The sequence below is a fragment of the Saccostrea echinata genome, unplaced genomic scaffold (genome assembly GCF_033153115.1).
Source record: "Saccostrea echinata isolate AGI-Se365-2 ecotype Australia unplaced genomic scaffold, CSIRO_AGI_Sech_v1 ptg000009l, whole genome shotgun sequence".
NCBI classification, from domain to species: domain Eukaryota; kingdom Metazoa; phylum Mollusca; class Bivalvia; order Ostreida; family Ostreidae; genus Saccostrea; species Saccostrea echinata.
The window spans coordinates 2,602,652-2,622,462 of NW_026889758.1; the positions used below are offsets into that span (position 1 = coordinate 2,602,652).

At 35.9% G+C, this 19,811-nt stretch overlaps 1 protein-coding gene and 1 long non-coding RNA gene across 2 annotated transcripts in view; one reads left to right on the forward strand and one right to left on the reverse strand.

The window, feature by feature from the left end:
- Positions 1-18,857, forward strand: part of LOC133181476 (uncharacterized) — a 45,665-nt gene extending 26,808 nt beyond the window's left edge. The window contains exons 18-30 of the mRNA XM_061315968.1: positions 303-429; positions 781-906; positions 1,146-1,280; positions 1,490-1,640; positions 5,348-5,381; positions 6,325-6,477; positions 6,596-6,686; positions 8,208-8,397; positions 9,136-9,242; positions 10,220-10,387; positions 13,144-13,275; positions 18,218-18,346; positions 18,695-18,857. Of these exons, the coding sequence (XP_061171952.1) occupies positions 303-429; positions 781-906; positions 1,146-1,280; positions 1,490-1,640; positions 5,348-5,381; positions 6,325-6,477; positions 6,596-6,686; positions 8,208-8,397; positions 9,136-9,242; positions 10,220-10,387; positions 13,144-13,275; positions 18,218-18,346; positions 18,695-18,829 (1,678 nt within the window). The 3' untranslated portion in view covers positions 18,830-18,857. The remainder of the gene's footprint in view (positions 1-302; positions 430-780; positions 907-1,145; positions 1,281-1,489; positions 1,641-5,347; positions 5,382-6,324; positions 6,478-6,595; positions 6,687-8,207; positions 8,398-9,135; positions 9,243-10,219; positions 10,388-13,143; positions 13,276-18,217; positions 18,347-18,694) is intronic.
- On the reverse strand, positions 4,428-5,009 carry LOC133181608 (uncharacterized). The gene is made up of 2 exons (XR_009720485.1): positions 4,864-5,009; positions 4,428-4,525 (listed from the first exon to the last, which is right to left on the reverse strand). It is a non-coding gene; the product is annotated as an uncharacterized LOC133181608 (long non-coding RNA).
- Positions 18,858-19,811: the final 954 nt, after the last annotated feature.

Consider the following 19,811-nt stretch of genomic DNA (forward strand, 5'->3'; position numbering starts at 1 on the left):
TCAGGGCTGAGATATCTCTGTCAGCCCGTTGTGAAGGGGCTGTCTCACCCTCAAATTTCAATCCATTATTTCTGTTTAATTTGTGTGAATTAAGAGTAAAATTTATATCAAAGTGTTAAAGATAAATATTTTGTATGCTAAAACTAGTCCTGAATCTTTAAGAATTATTTATTTATGCTAGAATATTGAGAAAATTGTTTTTAAAAAGTGTGCCAAATGATGGTAGTTGTGACATAAGAGGGGTCCTCAAGGAAAAAAAGAACATTACCGTATTCGTGAATCTGTGTGATGTGTCTTTGTAGGATTGATGAGAACCAAATAGCCACAGTGTGTAAAGCTTGTCTGAAAGCTCTCTCCTTCCTTCACTCCAACGGAGTCATTCATCGTGACATCAAATCAGATTCCATTTTACTCTCACAGGATGGAAAGGTAACAAATTTATCTTATTCCAGTCATTGCCTATGATGTTAATCACATTTTATCCTTGAGAACTTTATTTTTGTGTTACTGCTTGAGATTGTATTGATGTGAAAATAAAGTTCTCATGAATAATTACAGAAAGTACATATAAATGTAACCAATGACTTAGAAAGGATTTCAACAGTTGTGCCTTGTGAATAAATGCAATCCAGTGATTTACAGCAAATGATTTGGAAATATTTTTCCATGAAATTCTTTATGTTGAATTCTTGCGGATCTTTTTTTTTTATATAGGTAAAGCTATCTGACTTTGGATTCTGAATTCCATGTTTATGTTGAATTCTTACTGATTTTTTTTAGGTAAAGCTATCTGATTTTGGATTCTGTGCACAAGTTACTCAAGAACTGCCGAAAAGAAAATCACTGGTGGGGACTCCGTATTGGATGGCTCCAGAGGTCATTTCAAGGCTGCCATATGGACCAGAGGTCAGGATTCAGATTCAAAAGTTCATAAATTTTCAATGGGCTCTTAATTATGATAAGTGTAAAGTGGTTGTGTGCAATTCTTTACAGATCATAGTATAGATCATAGTACAGTGCTTAGTTTTAAGTCATAAAGAGGAAAAGTCTGTGAGATTTTGTCTTTTGTTTTTTATTATGCTTAATCATAATTATTATAAAAATATTGCATTTTAATATAACAATCATGATAATTCTATTTTTAGGTTGATATCTGGTCCCTGGGTATAATGGTGATAGAGATGATCGATGGGGAACCCCCCTTTTTTAATGAACCCCCACTTCAGGCAATGAGGAGAATCCGAGACATGCCTCCACCAAAGCTCAAGAATGCACACAGAGTCAGTATTATTACCAGAAACTGGTCTGACATATTACACTGTAAACTGCCTCTTGTAATGATATTTGTTTTAAACTCTGTTCTCGTTGCATTGGCCTTTAAAATTAGATGTTAAATAGTAAGATAATACACTGTAATTTAAATATAAAATAAAGATAAATTTATTGGACATCAATGAGACATAATGAGACCTTTTTGTGAATGTTTTAGGTGTCGCCAAGGTTACAAGGTTTCCTTGAGAGGATGTTGGTTCGTGACCCAGATCAGAGAGCTACGGCATTTGAATTACTGCAGCACCCATTCCTGAGGGGTGCAGACAAGCCTAGCTGTCTTATTCCACTGATGAGGAGTTTTAGGCACAGTCCTTGTTGAAAGCCACAAGAACAACAAATTAGGATATACATATTTGAGAGTGAAAAGAAGAAAACTATTGTTTTATGATATTAGCGAATCTCGTCGATTTTACGGATGCAATTTTATACAAAATCAATTGACAGAAATGAACCATCCAGATAAATTCATTTAAATGGTGCCTTTGAAAAATTTCGAGTCCATGTTTTATTGCTCCTTTGAGAATGACATATTACGGAGCTTTTACAGTTTTGTTGCTTATAATCTACCAGCTAGAGGCCCCTTCTGAATGTAAATGCCAGGTCTTCAATATATCAAAGTGTTGAAATTTATGAATAACGAAAGTTGATGATTTTCTGACAGAAGATACAATATACAGCAGGTCTAGTTTATGGGAATGTCTTGTCCTAATATTTGATATAAACCTTTGTTAACTTCCTGTTTATATAACTGTAATCACCGCTTCATAATTATTCATATATATTACTGTTGTGTGTTTAATAATAATTACAGAAACTTCAGTAATAATTTTGCGATTGAAATGTGTTTGTCTGCAATAAAGGGACTTTTATTTAATGTTTACATTTTGCCCTTTTTGTCAATAATATAAATGTATAGAAATATTTTACAAAATGTTGGTTGTAACAGAATAGATATTTATGGTTTTAATTTACATATCCACAAGTAATTGTAAGTCATCAACATTCCATTGTATGAATAACATATTTTATAACACATGCATTGGGTTACTTACTAAATGAAGTAGGACCTTAATATACATGTAAAAATTAAATTTTACCACATATCCCCATTATACAATTTTGATTTATGAATGGTTGTGCATGAGTATACATCATATACATGTATATTTGAAAAATAGATCGATATTGATGTAGCCCTATTAGCTTAATTAATTAATAAAAAACTAGGTGTTTTTTTTTTACTAATAACTGTCGAGGGCAGTTAGGTTGTTTGGATTTGACATATCAATAAGTGCTATACAATACATTTATTTTTTTATTGGTTTAACTTTTTATCGTGTGGCTACTCAAAGCTTAGTATTTCCCCCTGAAAATCCATGTTGATTTCATTAAAATCCATTCCACAGTTCTGTACATAGATTAACTGTCAGATATATACAGTGTCCGTGATATTAAGATGTATACTAATAACTGCACATGCTTATAAGCAAACCAACAGTGCATAGGAAACACCCAGCATATTTTACATACTGTAAATGCATGAAAATATTTTATATTTTAAAATAGTTATATTCTGTACATACATTTTTCAATCATTTAGTTGTTTATAAGTAGTACGTGTTCCAAAATCACATTTATGGCATTCATTGTTTATCAGGTGCATTTATTTTGCCAGTTTCTTTTTTATGTCAGTGTTACACAAAACAGTATAAATGAGTACGCTAACTGAATTATTCCATTTTCCAAAAGGAATTTTATACATGTACAATAAAAGTTAACTACTGGAAAAGGAAGTTTATAAGGTATCACATTTGTTGCTTATACATGTTTTCTTTATTTTATTTTCATTCTTGTGTATCTTTGTCTTTTCGTTGTTGATTTATTTTCATACCTGTATTAACTATAGGAATAATTTTCAAAAAGACCTTTTTTTCCAGTGCTCAGCTGAACTACACAATTGATATTTTGAATTCATTCTGGTATATACATGTAATACTAGTACCCAATTGTCTGTAGAATCCATCTTTTATTTCATGTACGTATTAGAGACTGATCTTTTGTAGTAATATTGAACTAGTAAAGTTTGGAAATATTGGTAGAAATGCTGCAGGTTTTGCACTTAATATAAAATTGTTTTCAAAGATATGTTCTTAGAGGTTTTCTTAACAGTTTTTGTTGCTGTTAATTATTTTAATGTGTCACAAACTTCTTTTTTATGTATTGCTATCTTAGTATTTTAAATGCATTCTTTTTTTTATTGGAAAATACTGAATAAAGGGAAATACAGATTTTATATACTAGCTTGCCTTAATACATGTACATAATGAACCCATTATTAACAATCTGTACCATAAAAAAAATCTTGATCGGTTATGGATCAATACCCATACCAAACCATTCTCACAATTTGCTCATGAGCAGCTCACGTGAGGACTAACCAGATTTCCTCACCTGAGTTGCTCACGTGAGTCTCATGTGCAATTTAACATGCAAATTAGGTGAAATGCTCACGTGAGCAGGGTTCTGCACATTAGCATTTTTTGCTCATGTGAGGAATCATTTTGCTCACCTAGAATATTGCTCACATGAGTCTCATGAGGCTCATGAGACTCATGTGCAACAATTGCTCACTTGGAACAAGCAACAATAGAACAAAATTCAGATTACAAACATTATATAATTATGTAATTCTAAAATGTGATTCTTCAATTACATTTTAAATACTCTTTAGCAACATGTACATGTAAATAGATGCATGCATAATTATGTTCAGTGAACTATATCTTTTAAACTTAAAATGAAATAAAAATTTTAATTAAATTATTTTAATTATGTACAGTACACATCAATCAAGGTATTATTATCCAATAGTTCCATTTCCAGTAGATTAACATAGAACATCCAATGTAAATGTCTAGTCAACATTTTTGACTGCACTAGTACTAGATGGTTTTAAGTTGTCTTGGAGGCTAAGTAGATGTTTCTTCCTTTGCTGAATTTATGAGTGGCAGTCATACTTGGGTTTAAAATAATAATCCAGTGGTACGTCATAAGAATCATAATCAATTCATCCTGTTCCATTCTTTTTCCTTGCATTTCCTTTAAATGAGTGCCAACATCAGAACTCCGTCATGTATGCAAGCTCAGCTAGGGTACATGATTAATCTGCAGATCCTTTGATTCCAAATTTTATCTGCAAAAAATTTGAAGTTATAATAAGTTAGTATATTTTCAATGTTCCGTTGGTCATGAAAAGCCAGTCAATAGAAAAATCATATGCATCAATATTTAATTAGCAACTTAAATACTTCTAATTCATAGAATACCACACTCAGAGACTGTCAATTGTTCAATCTGACCTAATCTGTTCTTACCATATTTATAGTTCTTAATTAAACTGTAATTCCTGATAACATTCTGCATTAAATATATCAAACTTAAATACACTGATAATTAACATATAAACATATTTTTTTTTTAATTAGTAATATCTGAAATGAGAGGGGGGATAATAAATTTCAAAGCACTTACCCTATTCTCAGATCAGCATATCTTTGAAATTTTCCTTCATTGTGGCTGCAACATGGTAATATCTAATTGATCTTTAATCATTTCCTCATCCCATGGACATACTGGATACATTTGTAACTTTTAAAGGTTAGCATCTAGTTCAATATGGTGATGACATGTATTTCCAAAAGCATATTTCAGTTCTTCACTGTATTAATCCATATACTTTCAATGTCCCTCACAAACATTTTATATTGAAATTTTGAAATGGTCTTAGAAGGCACACAAATCCTAACTGGCTCTCCTCATTGGATACTGCCCCACCTTAAGTAACAGTGGGGGACACAACAGGTTGTTTAAGTAGAGGAAAGCATTTTCAAATTGATGGGAGATGAAGATTAGAAGCTCAAGAAATTAAGAATTTATTCCTGCCTGGTCCCCAATCATTTGTGATGCTATCATCAGGAAGTGTTAACACTTAACACATGGTCAATTTGTAATAAAGGCTTGGGAAAGCTTGGACCACATAGAGTGTCAAAGTATTGTATTTCCTCACGTGAGCCTCACGTGAGGAATTGAGACTTGTAAATCTTTGGTTTTGGTTCTACTTGTAATACTGAATTTTGACTATGTCCAATTTCCTCACCTCTTGCTCACATGAGAAAACTGAACTTAGAAAAATCACTACCAATGCTATATCTTAAATTAGGCTGTTCTTAGGTGAGCAAATTGAATAGACTTTTGCTCATGAGCATTGAGGTGAGCATAATTTTGCACATGTGCATTCTGGTTAGTATTTTCCTCCCTAACAGAGACTAACAATCTGCACATGAGCAAAATCCAATTCTACCTAATTTGCATACAATTCTTACTTGATTCTCATGTGAGTCTCATGAGCTGCTCATGAGCATTTGTTAGAATGTTTGGTACGGGTAATAAAGATGTATAATTTAATTGTTTGTTGTTTGTTTTGTAACGGGAAAGGAGAAAATGTATGGCTGGACTGGGAACCCAGCTAGGACCTCTGCATCACTAGTCAGGTGCTCTATCAACTGAGCTATCCAGGCTGATATCCATGACCCAAACCATTACATTCCTTCTTCCTTAAATTGTCTTCAACCTTGAAAACACAACTCAAGTTCTTATTGCCCCTGGCAGGACTTTTATCTGCAATGAAACAGGAAAGGAGAAAATGTATGGATGAACTGTGAATCAAACCCAAGACCCCAGAATTGGCCGGCCCTGCATAACTAGTTTGGTGCTTCACCAACCTAGCCGTCTTGGCTGATATCCATGGCCCAAACCATTATGCTAAATTGTTTGTGGTTTATATCAGTAATATTGATCTGGCTAGCTTTCAAACTATTGAGAACTGAAATGAGGTCGTCTAGAATTAAATCTTCAAATTCTGTGTCTTCAAAATCCAAATACCACATAAAAAAACTCTGGAAATTCAATATCAAATGAGTATATTATACCGAGTTATCTCCCCGAAATCCGCAATTTAACTCTCAAGTCGGGCTCGGAAATCGTCACGATGAAGCTGAAGGAAAATGTTCCCTTTTCAGTAACAGAATTGTGGTCAACAAAAACAGATTACAGATTTAATTGCTTGTGTTTAGGCACGCTCTTCAGGTAAGCAATCGATAAACGCATCAGATCTTGCCATTTGCACTGTGCAACTATCCGAATTTGCTCTGTAAACTTTTACTCCAGGCTTTTGGCATTCTTTACTTAAATTTATTGTTTTCAGAGAATCTGGATTAAATCTGGTAGTGGGCGGAGAAGATGGTGTAATACGAGTTTACGATTTGACAAAGGATGGCGGATACAAGTCTACACAGGTGTCTGTATTTTTATTTTTGTGTAGACTTTCACCAAAAGTAAAATCATTTTTGCTAGAGAAAGTTGAATTAACATACACACTGTATTATGAAGAGATACAGTATATGGCCGTAAGTGAGTCATAATTGCATTTTTACACTGTATATTTCATTGAAAAACCAGTTTTTATAAAAACTTATTGTGAGGTCAATTTCAGCCCTATTTCCGTGATTTTTCACTAAATCATGCAGAATTGTTCAAATTTTCTTGTCTTTTAATGCTAAACGAAATTATACCCTAATCATTGAGAATAATTTATTAAATCATCAAGACAAAAATTTCTAACCTCAAATTACTATGATTTCCTAACAAATTAGAGTCATAAAATTTTTAATTCGCATTTGACAGCGGATATCATCGCACTGCCTACAGATAAAATTATTTTGAGATTATATCAAGAACCTGCAAAGAATTCTACGTTTTATCATGTTTATGGTGTTTTAGTCATAAAAGATGATCAACAAATAAGACTGCAATAATATTTTAGAAAAAGGCATTTTTCAATGAAATATATAGTGGAAAAATAAAATGATGACTCACTTATGGCCAGGCACTGTACATGTAATGTTAATAATGTAGCTATACTGTAAACACCTTTTTTCCATGGAGTCATATTTCTGAGGAAGCACAATATTTCTGTTCAATCCGCAGGTAGAAAATTTAATGTGCATGCAGATAGCGATTTCTTGGAATGCCATTGTTTGTCTCAAATACACTTAAAGGCAGAGATTTTAAGCACCGCCTTCAAAAATACCTGGTCTGTGTACCCCTGTCAATCAAGTGCATAAGGGTACATCATTGGATGCTAGAACTTGATCGGCATTTACTTACTAGTCCCTTTGTATACCCTGTACACCTTGTTTGGCTTTCGTGGTGACCTTCAAATTAACTTTTGATCCTTTGATATTTACCACACATGGTATAAACAATAGAGAGGCTGTATTACTATGGAATTTTTAGCTTGATAATATATATTCATACACACCTTTAGTATTTGAAATAATTATGATATTCTTTATGATAATATATAATAAAATTTGGTATAACTTTTTTTCAAAGCTCAACAAATAATTTGATTGATAATATTTTTTTAATGGGTGGGGATGCTTTGACACTCATTCAATAACAAATTAATAAAAAAATATTGAGATTAAACTTTATTTATAACTTTTTATTTCTAATTTAAAATAATCTCAAAATCCCAACACAGGTAAAGTTTGACTTCTTCGTTACTCTACTGTGTATTAAATCACTTCCTGTGTATAGGGATTAGGAGACAAACAACCACAGGTAGACTGCTAGCCCTCAAGGCATTCACACCTGTACAAAATAAGCCCCTCCCTCACCTGGAATTTACCACCCGGTAAAAAATCTCTGCCTTTAAAGTGTGCTTTAACAAATTTTGCATACATAGTGTAAATTAATCCCACAGGGAAAAAAGTACGTCTATTTACAGTATCGTTTATTTGATATATCTTCAGCTCTCATTGGAGACAAAGAGTGGTCCAGTTCAGGCAATGAAAATAGAGGACATCACAAAATTCTATCACAATGATTTAGTGGCTGTTGATTCGTGTGGGATGATGACAGTGTTTTGTAATCGTCAGATTTTATGTCGACAGAGCATCACAGACAGCTGTCTCAACTGTCTCCAGATACAAAAAGATAAAAGTAAGTTCTTAAGGAAAAAAGACTACAGAGCTAAAAGCATTCTGTTTGTTGTATTTTAATTTTACAGTAATTGTTGAGAACGTAGAGTGGTCCCAGTTATGACAATTGACAGAGTGTTGTACATGTACTTATCTGTTAATCATTCTGGGGATAAAGAAAAATACACGATGCTAAATCTTAATTTCAGTTTTTGATTGATCTCATAAATAAAGAATTGTCAGATATTTCCTGATATTCTACAGCTGGTAATATGGCTATTGATAAAGAATTGACAGACATTTTCTGATATTCTATACATCTGGTAACATGGCTATAGATAAAGAATTGACAGACATTTTCTGATATTCTATACATCTGGTAACATGGCTATTGATAAAGAATTGACAGACATTTTCTGATATTCTACAGCTGGCAATATGGCTATTGATAAAGAATTGACAGACATTTTCTGATATTCTACAGCTGGTAATATGGCTATTGATAAAGAATTGACAGACATTTTATGATATTCTACAGCTGTTAATATGACTATTGATAAAGAATTGACAGACATTTTCTGATATTCTATACATCTGGCAATATGGCTATTGATAAAGAATTGACAGACATTTTCTGATATTCTATACATCTGGCAATATGGCTATTGATAAAGAATTGACAGACATTTTCTGATATTTTATACATCTGGCAATATGGCTATTGATAAAGAATTGACAGACATTTTCTGATATTCTACAGCTGGTAATATGGCTATCATACTTAGCAGTGATAGTGGTGTTGTGTGTGGTGTTCTTCCATCAAATGTGTTGTGGCGCATCAATCTGAATGACCTTAAGTTAAATCAGGTAACCCATTTCCTTATATTTATCGTTGGAAGAATTGTTCCGTTACCAATTTTTTCCTTGCAGTGGTTGGGGAGGGAGGGGGAGGGGCATATGTACATAATGTGTCAACGAGTGGAAAGAAGAAAAGCTCTGTTTAAAAAAAATTCCTTTATTTTAACTTTAGGGAAAAATACTGTATTGTTATAGGTGTAATAGGAATAGGTAGCAGGCTAAGCCTTTTTAAGCTTTCTGAGATATAAACATAAGACAAAATACAAAGTAGAGATACATGACAGTTTAATAAGTCGACTGGTTTCGGCCAAAGATTCATTACATTTTTCTGTGCAGTGTTCTGTGTTGGTATATTGTCTATTATATTTATTTGTACTTCCACCTAAGAAGGATATTGAAAGCCTGTATATCCACTGGACCAGGTTTAGAGCTAAAGGTACTGTAGATTCCTAAATATACGCGAGGAATTAATTATTGCATATTTTCGTGAGAAACACCACTTGCGAAATAAAATTACTTTATTTTTATGGTGTTAAAATCTATGTAAAATCTCTTGATCAATCGTCCACTCACGATTTATTGTTCTCGCGATTTGACGTTAAAGAGCCATTTCATGATAATAACTACTCTCGAAAAATAAGGAATCTACAGTATTGGAATTCACCTTTCAGAGCTTAAGACTTAATTTCATGTCCTAGATTTGTATCTAAGAAATAAATGACAGAAATGCCTTTATACTGTAAATGTACTTTTTTCTACGGGCATAATTCCACGGAATCACAATTTCTGTTCAACCCGTAGGTAGAAAATTATGCAGATAGTTTGGATTGGCATTGTATGTCTTGACTGCACTTAAAATATGCTGTGTAAAATTTCAGCTGAAAGTACACAGGGTAAATTAATCTCATGTGGAAAAAAGTACATATGCATTATTTTAGCATTTTAGTTAGTACATGTATTAATTTTGTTTTTATTAATTCACAAAGGTGTGTAGTTCGACTTTGTCAGTGAAATGTCAGCTGACAGTGAACCTCACTAATGAACACAATCAGAGATCTAGTTACGTCCTTGTGTCAGACAGTGACTGTCAACTGTACGTCATCCACCAAGGGGCTGTTGTCATGGTGATAAAAACTCCCAGCATCATCACCGCTGTAAGTCTATAAGTAATTATTCTCTCTCTTATCAGCCGATTAAAAAGTGCATTTAACCCTCAACGTCAGAAAATTGATGCTTTAATGCAATGTTACTAGCATGGTATGCAGCACAGGCACTTGTTTCTATCTGAAAAAAATCCCCCTTATACATTGTATGCTAAAATAAGGGAAGTGTTTTGTTTTCGTCAAACAGAAACAAGTTGGGTAGAGTCCAAGAAGGAGGAGTAAAAACTGTAAACCAACTATTATTCACAATAACTTTTCTTTATGATCCATCAGTTTGAAATCAATCTGCAACTGTTACTTTTTGTGACTGAGGAACTATTTTACCCGTAAATTTTGGAAGATAGGACGATACTTTTTTCTCAGAACCGCTGGGGTCGTCCTATTTAACGAATCGTCCTATCTATGGCTCAAGTTTACGAAAAATGCCCCAAAATCAGTAAAATTTACGTCAATTTTAAAGCAAATATATGCCATTTTCGTATTTTTTAAAATTATTTTACCAAGAAAAAAATAAACAATATAGAATTAAATATTTATTCCATTGATTTCTCACAAAATAAGTTCCATTAAATATCCGTCGATGTACAAAAAAACTTATAATATTATCTAGTAAATAGTGTCTCAAAGTATATTTACAACATGCTGTGTCCATCTTGTGAAGTTGGAAGTCGCAATCGTTTACTAAAAATAAAACCGAAATCGTATCAACGCTTAAAATACGGAAGAGTTTTTCACAATCGCAATTGTAATTTTTTTTTAACATTTATTTGTAACGACTAATTGAAATAGTATACCTAAATATTTTTTCATTGTCCTGTGACATTTATTTAAATGTAAAACGCGTGAAATAAATTGTTGCCAGTAAATTCCTAAAATTATTTACAAAATATACCGCTAGTCATTAGTATTTTGTTTTATATCCCAAGGGGTACACTGAATTATACAAAGATTGGCTTCTAATAGAATTTTAATTGTCTGACAGATAAAGGGATATACACTGTGTACACAAAGGTGTTGGTTTAAACACCTGCAGGGCATCATTAACAGATCCACGTGCCGTTACAGGGGTATTAGTGCTATAAATCATCGAACAAACAAAACTGTGAAATTCATGATGACTGTTAAATTGCGAATGTACTCTCAATTAAATTGGGAAATTCATCATGACTGTTAAATTGCGAATGTACTCTCAATTAAATTTATTTTGTACAACAATATCTCAAGCAAAATTATAGCATGCTAATATGATTAATTTCAATTGCTCACTGTTACATGTAATAGTCAATTGCGTGTTTTAGCAAATCCCTGGACAAGAAATATAAAAATGGGCTGTCACCGAAGTTAATATTGTTCCCCGGTAAATAATGTCGGAATAAAAGAATGTGTCCACGATGTTCTAAAATGGAAATGATTATTGTTTGATTTCGGGTATTTCCCTAATTATAGCTGTTGTATACTACCGTATTTATGTGTTTAACGACTGAGTCAAACTACGACGCAGGGCTCGACATTAACGCTTGTCCGCTTGTCCGGTACCAGTGAAAAAAAATTACGGACAAGTGAATATTGCTGGGCACTTGTCCGATTGGACAAGTGCATTTTAATGTAAAGGAGTCTCTAAATAATTTAAAAAAAACGACTGTTGAAAGTTAATCGGTAGTTTCAAGACGGAAGCTGTACATAAAAACCGGACTTCGATCCCGATAGGGATCGCTATTAATGAGTTCAAATTTGATCGGGATCCAAGTTCACTAATTGCATACTACTGAAAAGGCATGGAACTTATGAACTTTACGAAGTTTGGTTCACTTGTGGACATTTATGTTGTTGTCAGACCAGAAAGACTAGATAAAATTTCATTTTATGTGTTTGTTGTATTTATCAATAACATCACGAATCAATCAAGCACATGTCATGTGTAATGGACTTTATTTTAGTTTTCCAGTTGACAGTATTAGATATTTATTAAAAATTTTTCGGACAAGTGAAGTTGAAGTAAATGTCTTGGTCACTTGTCCGCATGGACAAGTAGGGAAAGATGTTAATGTCGAGCCCTGCGACGGCATTGAACAGGCAAGTTAGAGAAAATACGTTACATCAAATTCATGGAAGTTTTAACTCTGTTTGTATAAAACACTATTAAAATATTGTACTCATAAAAATACCAGTTTAATTTATCAAAACGTTAATATTACGGGTTAAGTTAAAGAGGTTTACATGTTCTGATACGTAGTATCTACGTAAGAATCTCTAGAAAATCGATAAACAAAGCCTCGTCCTATCTTCCGAGTTCGTCCTATCTAAGGATTTTTTAAAAATTACGGCTGAAAATGAGCCTTTCGACCTATATACCCCATCGACATATACCCCAAAAATTACGGTACATAAATACAGAACTGAATACAGCTAAACTTCAGTATCTCAAACACTGCTATCTTGAATACCATGGGTATGTTGAAGTAATTTGGAAGTCTCAACCACTTTTTCTTTACATATTTTATCATCAATATCTCGAACCCTCAGATATCTCAAAGTTTCTTCTCGGTCCCATCAAATTTGAGAAAATGAGGTTTGACTAAATATTTTGAGGGGAAAAATATTCACGAGTAGAATAATGTCAAGAAACTCAAGATAATTTTTTTGCAGGCGAATGAAAGGCATCTTACAGTATTAATTTATCTTTTCTGTCATCTGGGTACATTGCAGTTATATTTTCCCATCATTCCTGGCCAGTGCTTATTTTACAGATGTGCAGTGGAAATTTTGTAAAAACAGAGAAGCTACCAGTGACCTTGTCAACCACATCAGAGTCAAGGTCAGGAGAACAAGTTGCTCTGGGGTCAGACACAGGAGCTCTCTTTATTTTCCACAACTTTTCTGTGAGTTCTTTAAGTAATTCAAGACTAGGTAGTTCAAGTTTAAGATTAATTAATCAAGATTAATTCAAGATTAACTACTGGTAATCACTATGTATAAAGGGTTATTTTCATCCTGTGTTACTTTCGCCCTCTCACACTTGCAAACAATTTTGCCCCATTTTAATTTCGCCCAGTCACAGTTTTTGTCTAAGAAATTCTACCTTTTTTCTTTTAATTCGCCCCATCTTAAAGTTGCCCACTTGTGTCTAGGGCAAATTCCCTGTATACAGTATTACATGTTGATAAAAGCCTGTATAAAATTAAAAAATTGATAGAGGGGAGGATGGGAAAGCATAGTTAGGAGGCAATGGGGAAAAAAGTACAAACAGCATTGGACAGTCTTTACCAACAATTCTCCTGCTTACTGACTCACAGGAATGAGAGTATCTTCACTTCCCAATTGCAAGACCTTGATAATGCATTACACATACATGTAAACATACACAAACAAACTAACATCACAAAAGAGACAACTTATATCATGGTTCATTTCCCAGCGGCCTGACTACATGTATACTGTAAAATAACTTATATTAATGGGTTCAAATTTTGTGGTTTAAGGAAAAAAATTAGGTTCATGGGGATTTGATTTTGTGCTAGAAGAAATGTACTAAACCTGTACTTTGCCATTTTTACATTTCATGGAGGACATGAATTCATAGGTCTCATCATACTACCAAAAAACAAGGAAAATTAAACCCCTTCACGAAAGTTACCATTAATGATTTCACAGTACCAGTTTCAGTGCCTATTCATACTAATACAGTTTAATATGGATGACTAGAATAAAAAACAATGAATAAGGGATTGGGTGAAGAATGGAGTACTCACCAGTCTGACATACCTATGATTCTCCAGTCTCACATTGACATACCTACCACTGTCCAGTCTGACAATGACATACCTACCACTGTCCAGACATACCTACCACTGTCCAGTCTCACATTGACATACCTACCACTGTCCAGTCTCACATTGACATACCTACCACTCTTCAGTCTCACATTGACATACCTACCACTGTCCGGTCTCACATTGACATACCTACCACTGTCCAGTCTAACAATGACATACCTACCACTGTCCAGTCTCATACTGACATACCTACAACTGTCCAATCTATCACTGACATACCTACCACTGTCCAGTCTCACATTGACATACCTACTACTGCTTAGTCTGACATTGACATACCTACCACTCTCCAGTCTAACATTGACATACCAACCACTCTCAAGTCACACATTGACATACCTATAACTGTCCAGCCTCACATTGACATACCTACCACTGTCCAGTCTCACATTAACATATGTACCACTCTCCAGTCTCACATTGACATACCTACCACTGTCCAGTAGCACATTGACATACCTATAACTGTCCAGTCTCACATTGACATACCTTCCACTCTCAACTCACACATTGACATACCTATAACTGTCCAGTCTCACATTGACATACCTACCACCGTCCAGTCTCACATTGACATACCTACCACTGTCCAGTCTCCAATTGAGATACCTACCACTCTCCAGTCTCACAATGACATACCTACAACTGTCCAGTCTCACATTGACATACCTACCACTGTCCAGTCTCACATTGACATACCTACCACTCTGATCTCATATTGACATACCTACCACTGTCCAGTCTCACATTGACATACCTACCACTCTCCAGTCTCACAATGACATACCTACCACTGTCCAGTCTCACATTAACATATGTACCACTCTCCAGTCTCACACTGACATACCTACCACTGTCCAGTAGCACATTGACATACCTTCCACTCTCAACTCACACATTGACATACCTACCACTGTCCAGTCTCCCATTGACATACCTACCACTGTCCAGTCTCCCATTGACATACCTACCACTGTCCAATCTCCCATTGACATACCTACCACTGTCCAGTCTCCCATTGACATACCTACCAATCTCCAGTCTGACATTAACATACCAACAACTGTCCAGTCTGACATACCTACCACTGTCCAGTCTCACGTTGACATACTTATAACTCTCCAGCCTCGCATTAACATACCTACCACTCTCCAGCCCCACACTGACATACCTACCACTGTCCAGTCTCACATTGACATACCTACCACTGTCCAATCTCACATTGACATACCTACCACTCTGATCTCATATTGACATACCTACCACTGTCCAGTCTCACATTGACATACCTATAACTGTCCAGTCTGAAATTGACATACCTACCACTGTCCAGTAGCGCATTGACATACCTACGACTCTCCAGTCTAACATTAACATACCTACCACTCTCCAGTTTCACATTGACATACCTACCACTGTCCAGTCTCACGTTGACATACCTACCACTGTCCAGTAGTGCATTGACATACCTACGACTCTCCAGTCTAACATTGACATACCTACCACTGTCCAGTCTAACATTGACATACCTACCACTGTCCAGTCTCACACTGACATACCTACCACTGTCCAGTCTCACATTGACATACCTACCACTTCCAGTCTAACAATGACATACCTATGACTCTCCAATCTCACATTGACATACCTACCACTGTCCAGTCTCACACTGACATACCTACCACTATCCAGTCTCACATTGACATACCTACCACTTCCAGTCTAACAATGACATACCTATGACTCTCCAATCTCACATTGACATACCTACCACTGTCCAGTCTCACATTGACATACCTACACTCTCCAGTCTCACATTGACTTACATTATGTACCCATCACTGTCCAGTCTCACTTTGACATACCTACCACTCTCCAGTCTCACATTGACATACCTACCACTCTCCAGTCTCACAATGACATACCTATAACTGTCCAGTCTCACATTGACATACCTACCACTGTCCAGTAGCGCATTGACATACCTATGACTCTCCAGTCTAACATTGACATACCTACCACTCTCCAATCTCATATTGACATACCTACAACTGTCCAGTCTCACACTGACATACCTAACACTGTTCAGTCTCACATTGACATACCTACCACTGTCCAGTCTCACATTGACATACCTACCACTGTCCAGTCTCACAATGACATACCTACCACTCTCCAGTCTCACATTGACATTCCTACCACTGTCCAGTAGCGCATTGACATACCTATGACTCTCCAGTCTAACATTGACATACCTACCACTCTCCAATCTCATATTGACATACTTACAACTGTCCAGTCTCACACTGACATACCTAACACTGTCCAGTCTCACATTGACATACCTACCACTGTCCAGTCTCACATTGACATACCTACCACTGTCCAGTCTGACAATTACATACCTATCACTGTCCAGTCTCACATTGACATACCTACCACTGTCCAGTCTCACATTGACATACCTACCACTGTCCAGTCTCACATTGACATACCTACCACTGTCCAGTCTGACAATGACATACCTACCACTGTCCAGTCTCACATTGACATACCTACCACTGTCCAGTCTCACATTGATATACCTATCACTGTCCAGTCTCACATTGACATACCTACCACTGTCCAGTCTCACATTGACATACCTACCACTGTCCAGTCTGACAATTACATACCTATCACTGTCCAGTCTCACATTGACATACCTACCACTGTCCAGTCTCACATTGACATACCTACCACTGTCCAGTCTCACATTGACATACCTACCACTGTCCAGTCTGACAATGACATACCTACCACTGTCCAGTCTCACATTGACATACCTACCACTGTCCAGTCTCACATTGACATACCTACCACTGTCCAGTCTCACATTGATATACCTATCACTGTCCAGTCTCACATTGACATACCTACCACTGTCCAGTCTCACATTGACATACCTACCACTGTCCAGTCTGACAATGACATACCTATCACTGTCCAGTCTCACATTGACATACCTACCACTGTCCAGTCTCACATTGACATACCTACCACTGTCCAGTCTGACAATGACATACCTACCACTGCCTAGTCTGACATTGACATACCTACCACCGTCTAGTCTCACATTGACATACCTACACTCTCAAGTCTCACATTGACTTACATTATGTACCCATCACTGTCCAGTTTCACATTGACATACCTACCACTGTCCAGTCTCACATTGACATACCTACCACTGTCCAGTCTCACATTGATATACCTATCACTGTCCAGTCTCACATTGACATACCTACCACTGTCCAGTCTCACATTGACATACCTACCACTGTCCAGTCTGACAATTACATACCTATCACTGTCCAGTCTCACACTGACATACCTACCACTGTCCAGTCTCACATTGACATACCTACCACTGTCCAGTCTCACATTGACATACCTACCACTGTCCAGTCTGACATTGACATACCTACCACTGTCCAGTCTCACATTGACATACCTACCACTGTCCAGTCTGACAATGACATACCTACCACTGCCTAGTCTGACATTGACATACCTACCACTGTCCAGTCTCACATTGACATACCTACACTCTCAAGTCTCACATTAACTTACATTATGTACCCATCACTGTCCAGTCTGACATTGACATACCTACCACTGTCCAGTCTCACATTGACATACCTACCACTGTCCAGTCTCACATTGATATACCTATCACTGTCCAGTCTCACAATGACATACCTATAACTCTCCAGTTTCACATTGACATACCTACCACTCTCCAGTCTCACAATGACATACCTACCACTCTCCAGTCTCACATTGACATTCCTACCACTGTCCAGTCTCACATTGACATACCGGTACCTACCACTGTCCAGTCTCACATTGACATACCTACCACTGTCCTGTCTCACACTGACATTTATTTGGCTCTCCAATCTACATACTTATGACATAGTTATTGGATTTTTTTTTCATTTTGTAGATAACAGAATTTGCCAATGCTCAGTATCCCATCACCAGCTTGAGTAAGCTCCCCTTCCCAGATCTGGAGCAGGATCTTCTCTTGTGTGCTGGCTACTTCAATGAACTGCTGATCTATTCAGATGGCAAGGTGGGTAACAAATTGAAATGTGTCAAAAAGGAGCTTAGTTTATTTAAAGGTACTTAGTATGTGTCCAAAAGGAGGGATGGAGCTTAGTATATTAAAGGTACTTAGTATGTGTCCAAAAGGAGGGGTGGAGCTTAGTATATTAAAGGTACTTAGTATGGATTGATGATGTTTCATGCCACCTTTTTAACATTAAATATACACATATAGATATCATAGATAATGTTTTCTGAAATACATGTATAAACAAGCTCATAGGTTATAATTTTTTTTTATATATATTTTTACCATTCAGCAATGGACATTAACCTTTGTACTGGTATAATATTTTAATACTTTATGTTGCTATAGCTCCTGGACAAGTTTACCACTTCAGATTGGATCGGCGGCGTGGAGACAGCGGATATTGACAGTGATGGTGTACAGGAAGTAGTTATTGGTTGCCTGGACAACACACTACATTCCATCAAGTTCTCCCCTCCCTAATAAGCCATAATAAAGATTTATTTATATAGATGAAGATTTAGACTTGTTTATTTCATCCATTTGCATATTACTTAAATCTGTCCAAAGTAGTGATGTACAGATTTACACAGCAGTCAAAACTACTGAATAAAGAAAAACTGACCCATATGTCATAAGGAGTCCCCGAGAGATGGTGAAATAGCACAAAAATTCTATGTAGAGGATTATTCAGTGTTTTGTAGTTGGATGTGGAATTTACATCATGAGTGGGACAGGATTTTTACCTCACCTAGATGAGGTATCCTATACCCCCAGCATCGGCATCCCAGTTTTAGGTTTAGGAGCAAGTCCATTGCCAAGTAACTATAAGCCCTATCTGGACCAAACTTGCATGGGTGATGCAAGGGATGCTTACGACTGGACTTGCTTTGGATGCTGGATCTGACCTACATTTGAGTATTAGACCTACCTGGACCAAACTTGCATGGATGATGCATCTAGAATCTGACCTACATTTTCTGGATGAGTGACTATGTTAAAGTTTTTAAGAGCAGATCCATTCCCAAAGAACTATAAGCCCTACCTGGACCAAACTTGCAGGGATGATGCAATATATAGGGATGGACACTTCTAGACTTTCTTTGGATGCTGGATCTGACCTACATTTTCCAGATGAGTGACTTTTAGGCCCACTTGGACCAATCGCATGGATGATGCATCTAGGAATTAAGAGTATTAGACTTGCTTTGATTGCTGAACAGATCCACAATTTCCAGATTAGAGACCAAGTTTTAAGTTTTTAGATCAGGTCCATTCCCAAGCAACTATAAGCTCTACCAGACTTGCTTTGATGATGCATCTAGGAATACACAACCACATTTTCTTTGAATGCTGGATCTGACCTACATTTTTCAGACGAGTTAACTTTGTGGAGCAGGTTCATTCTCAAGTAACTATACGTCATATCAAAACCAAACTTGAGATTTGCCTTACTTGTAGATAA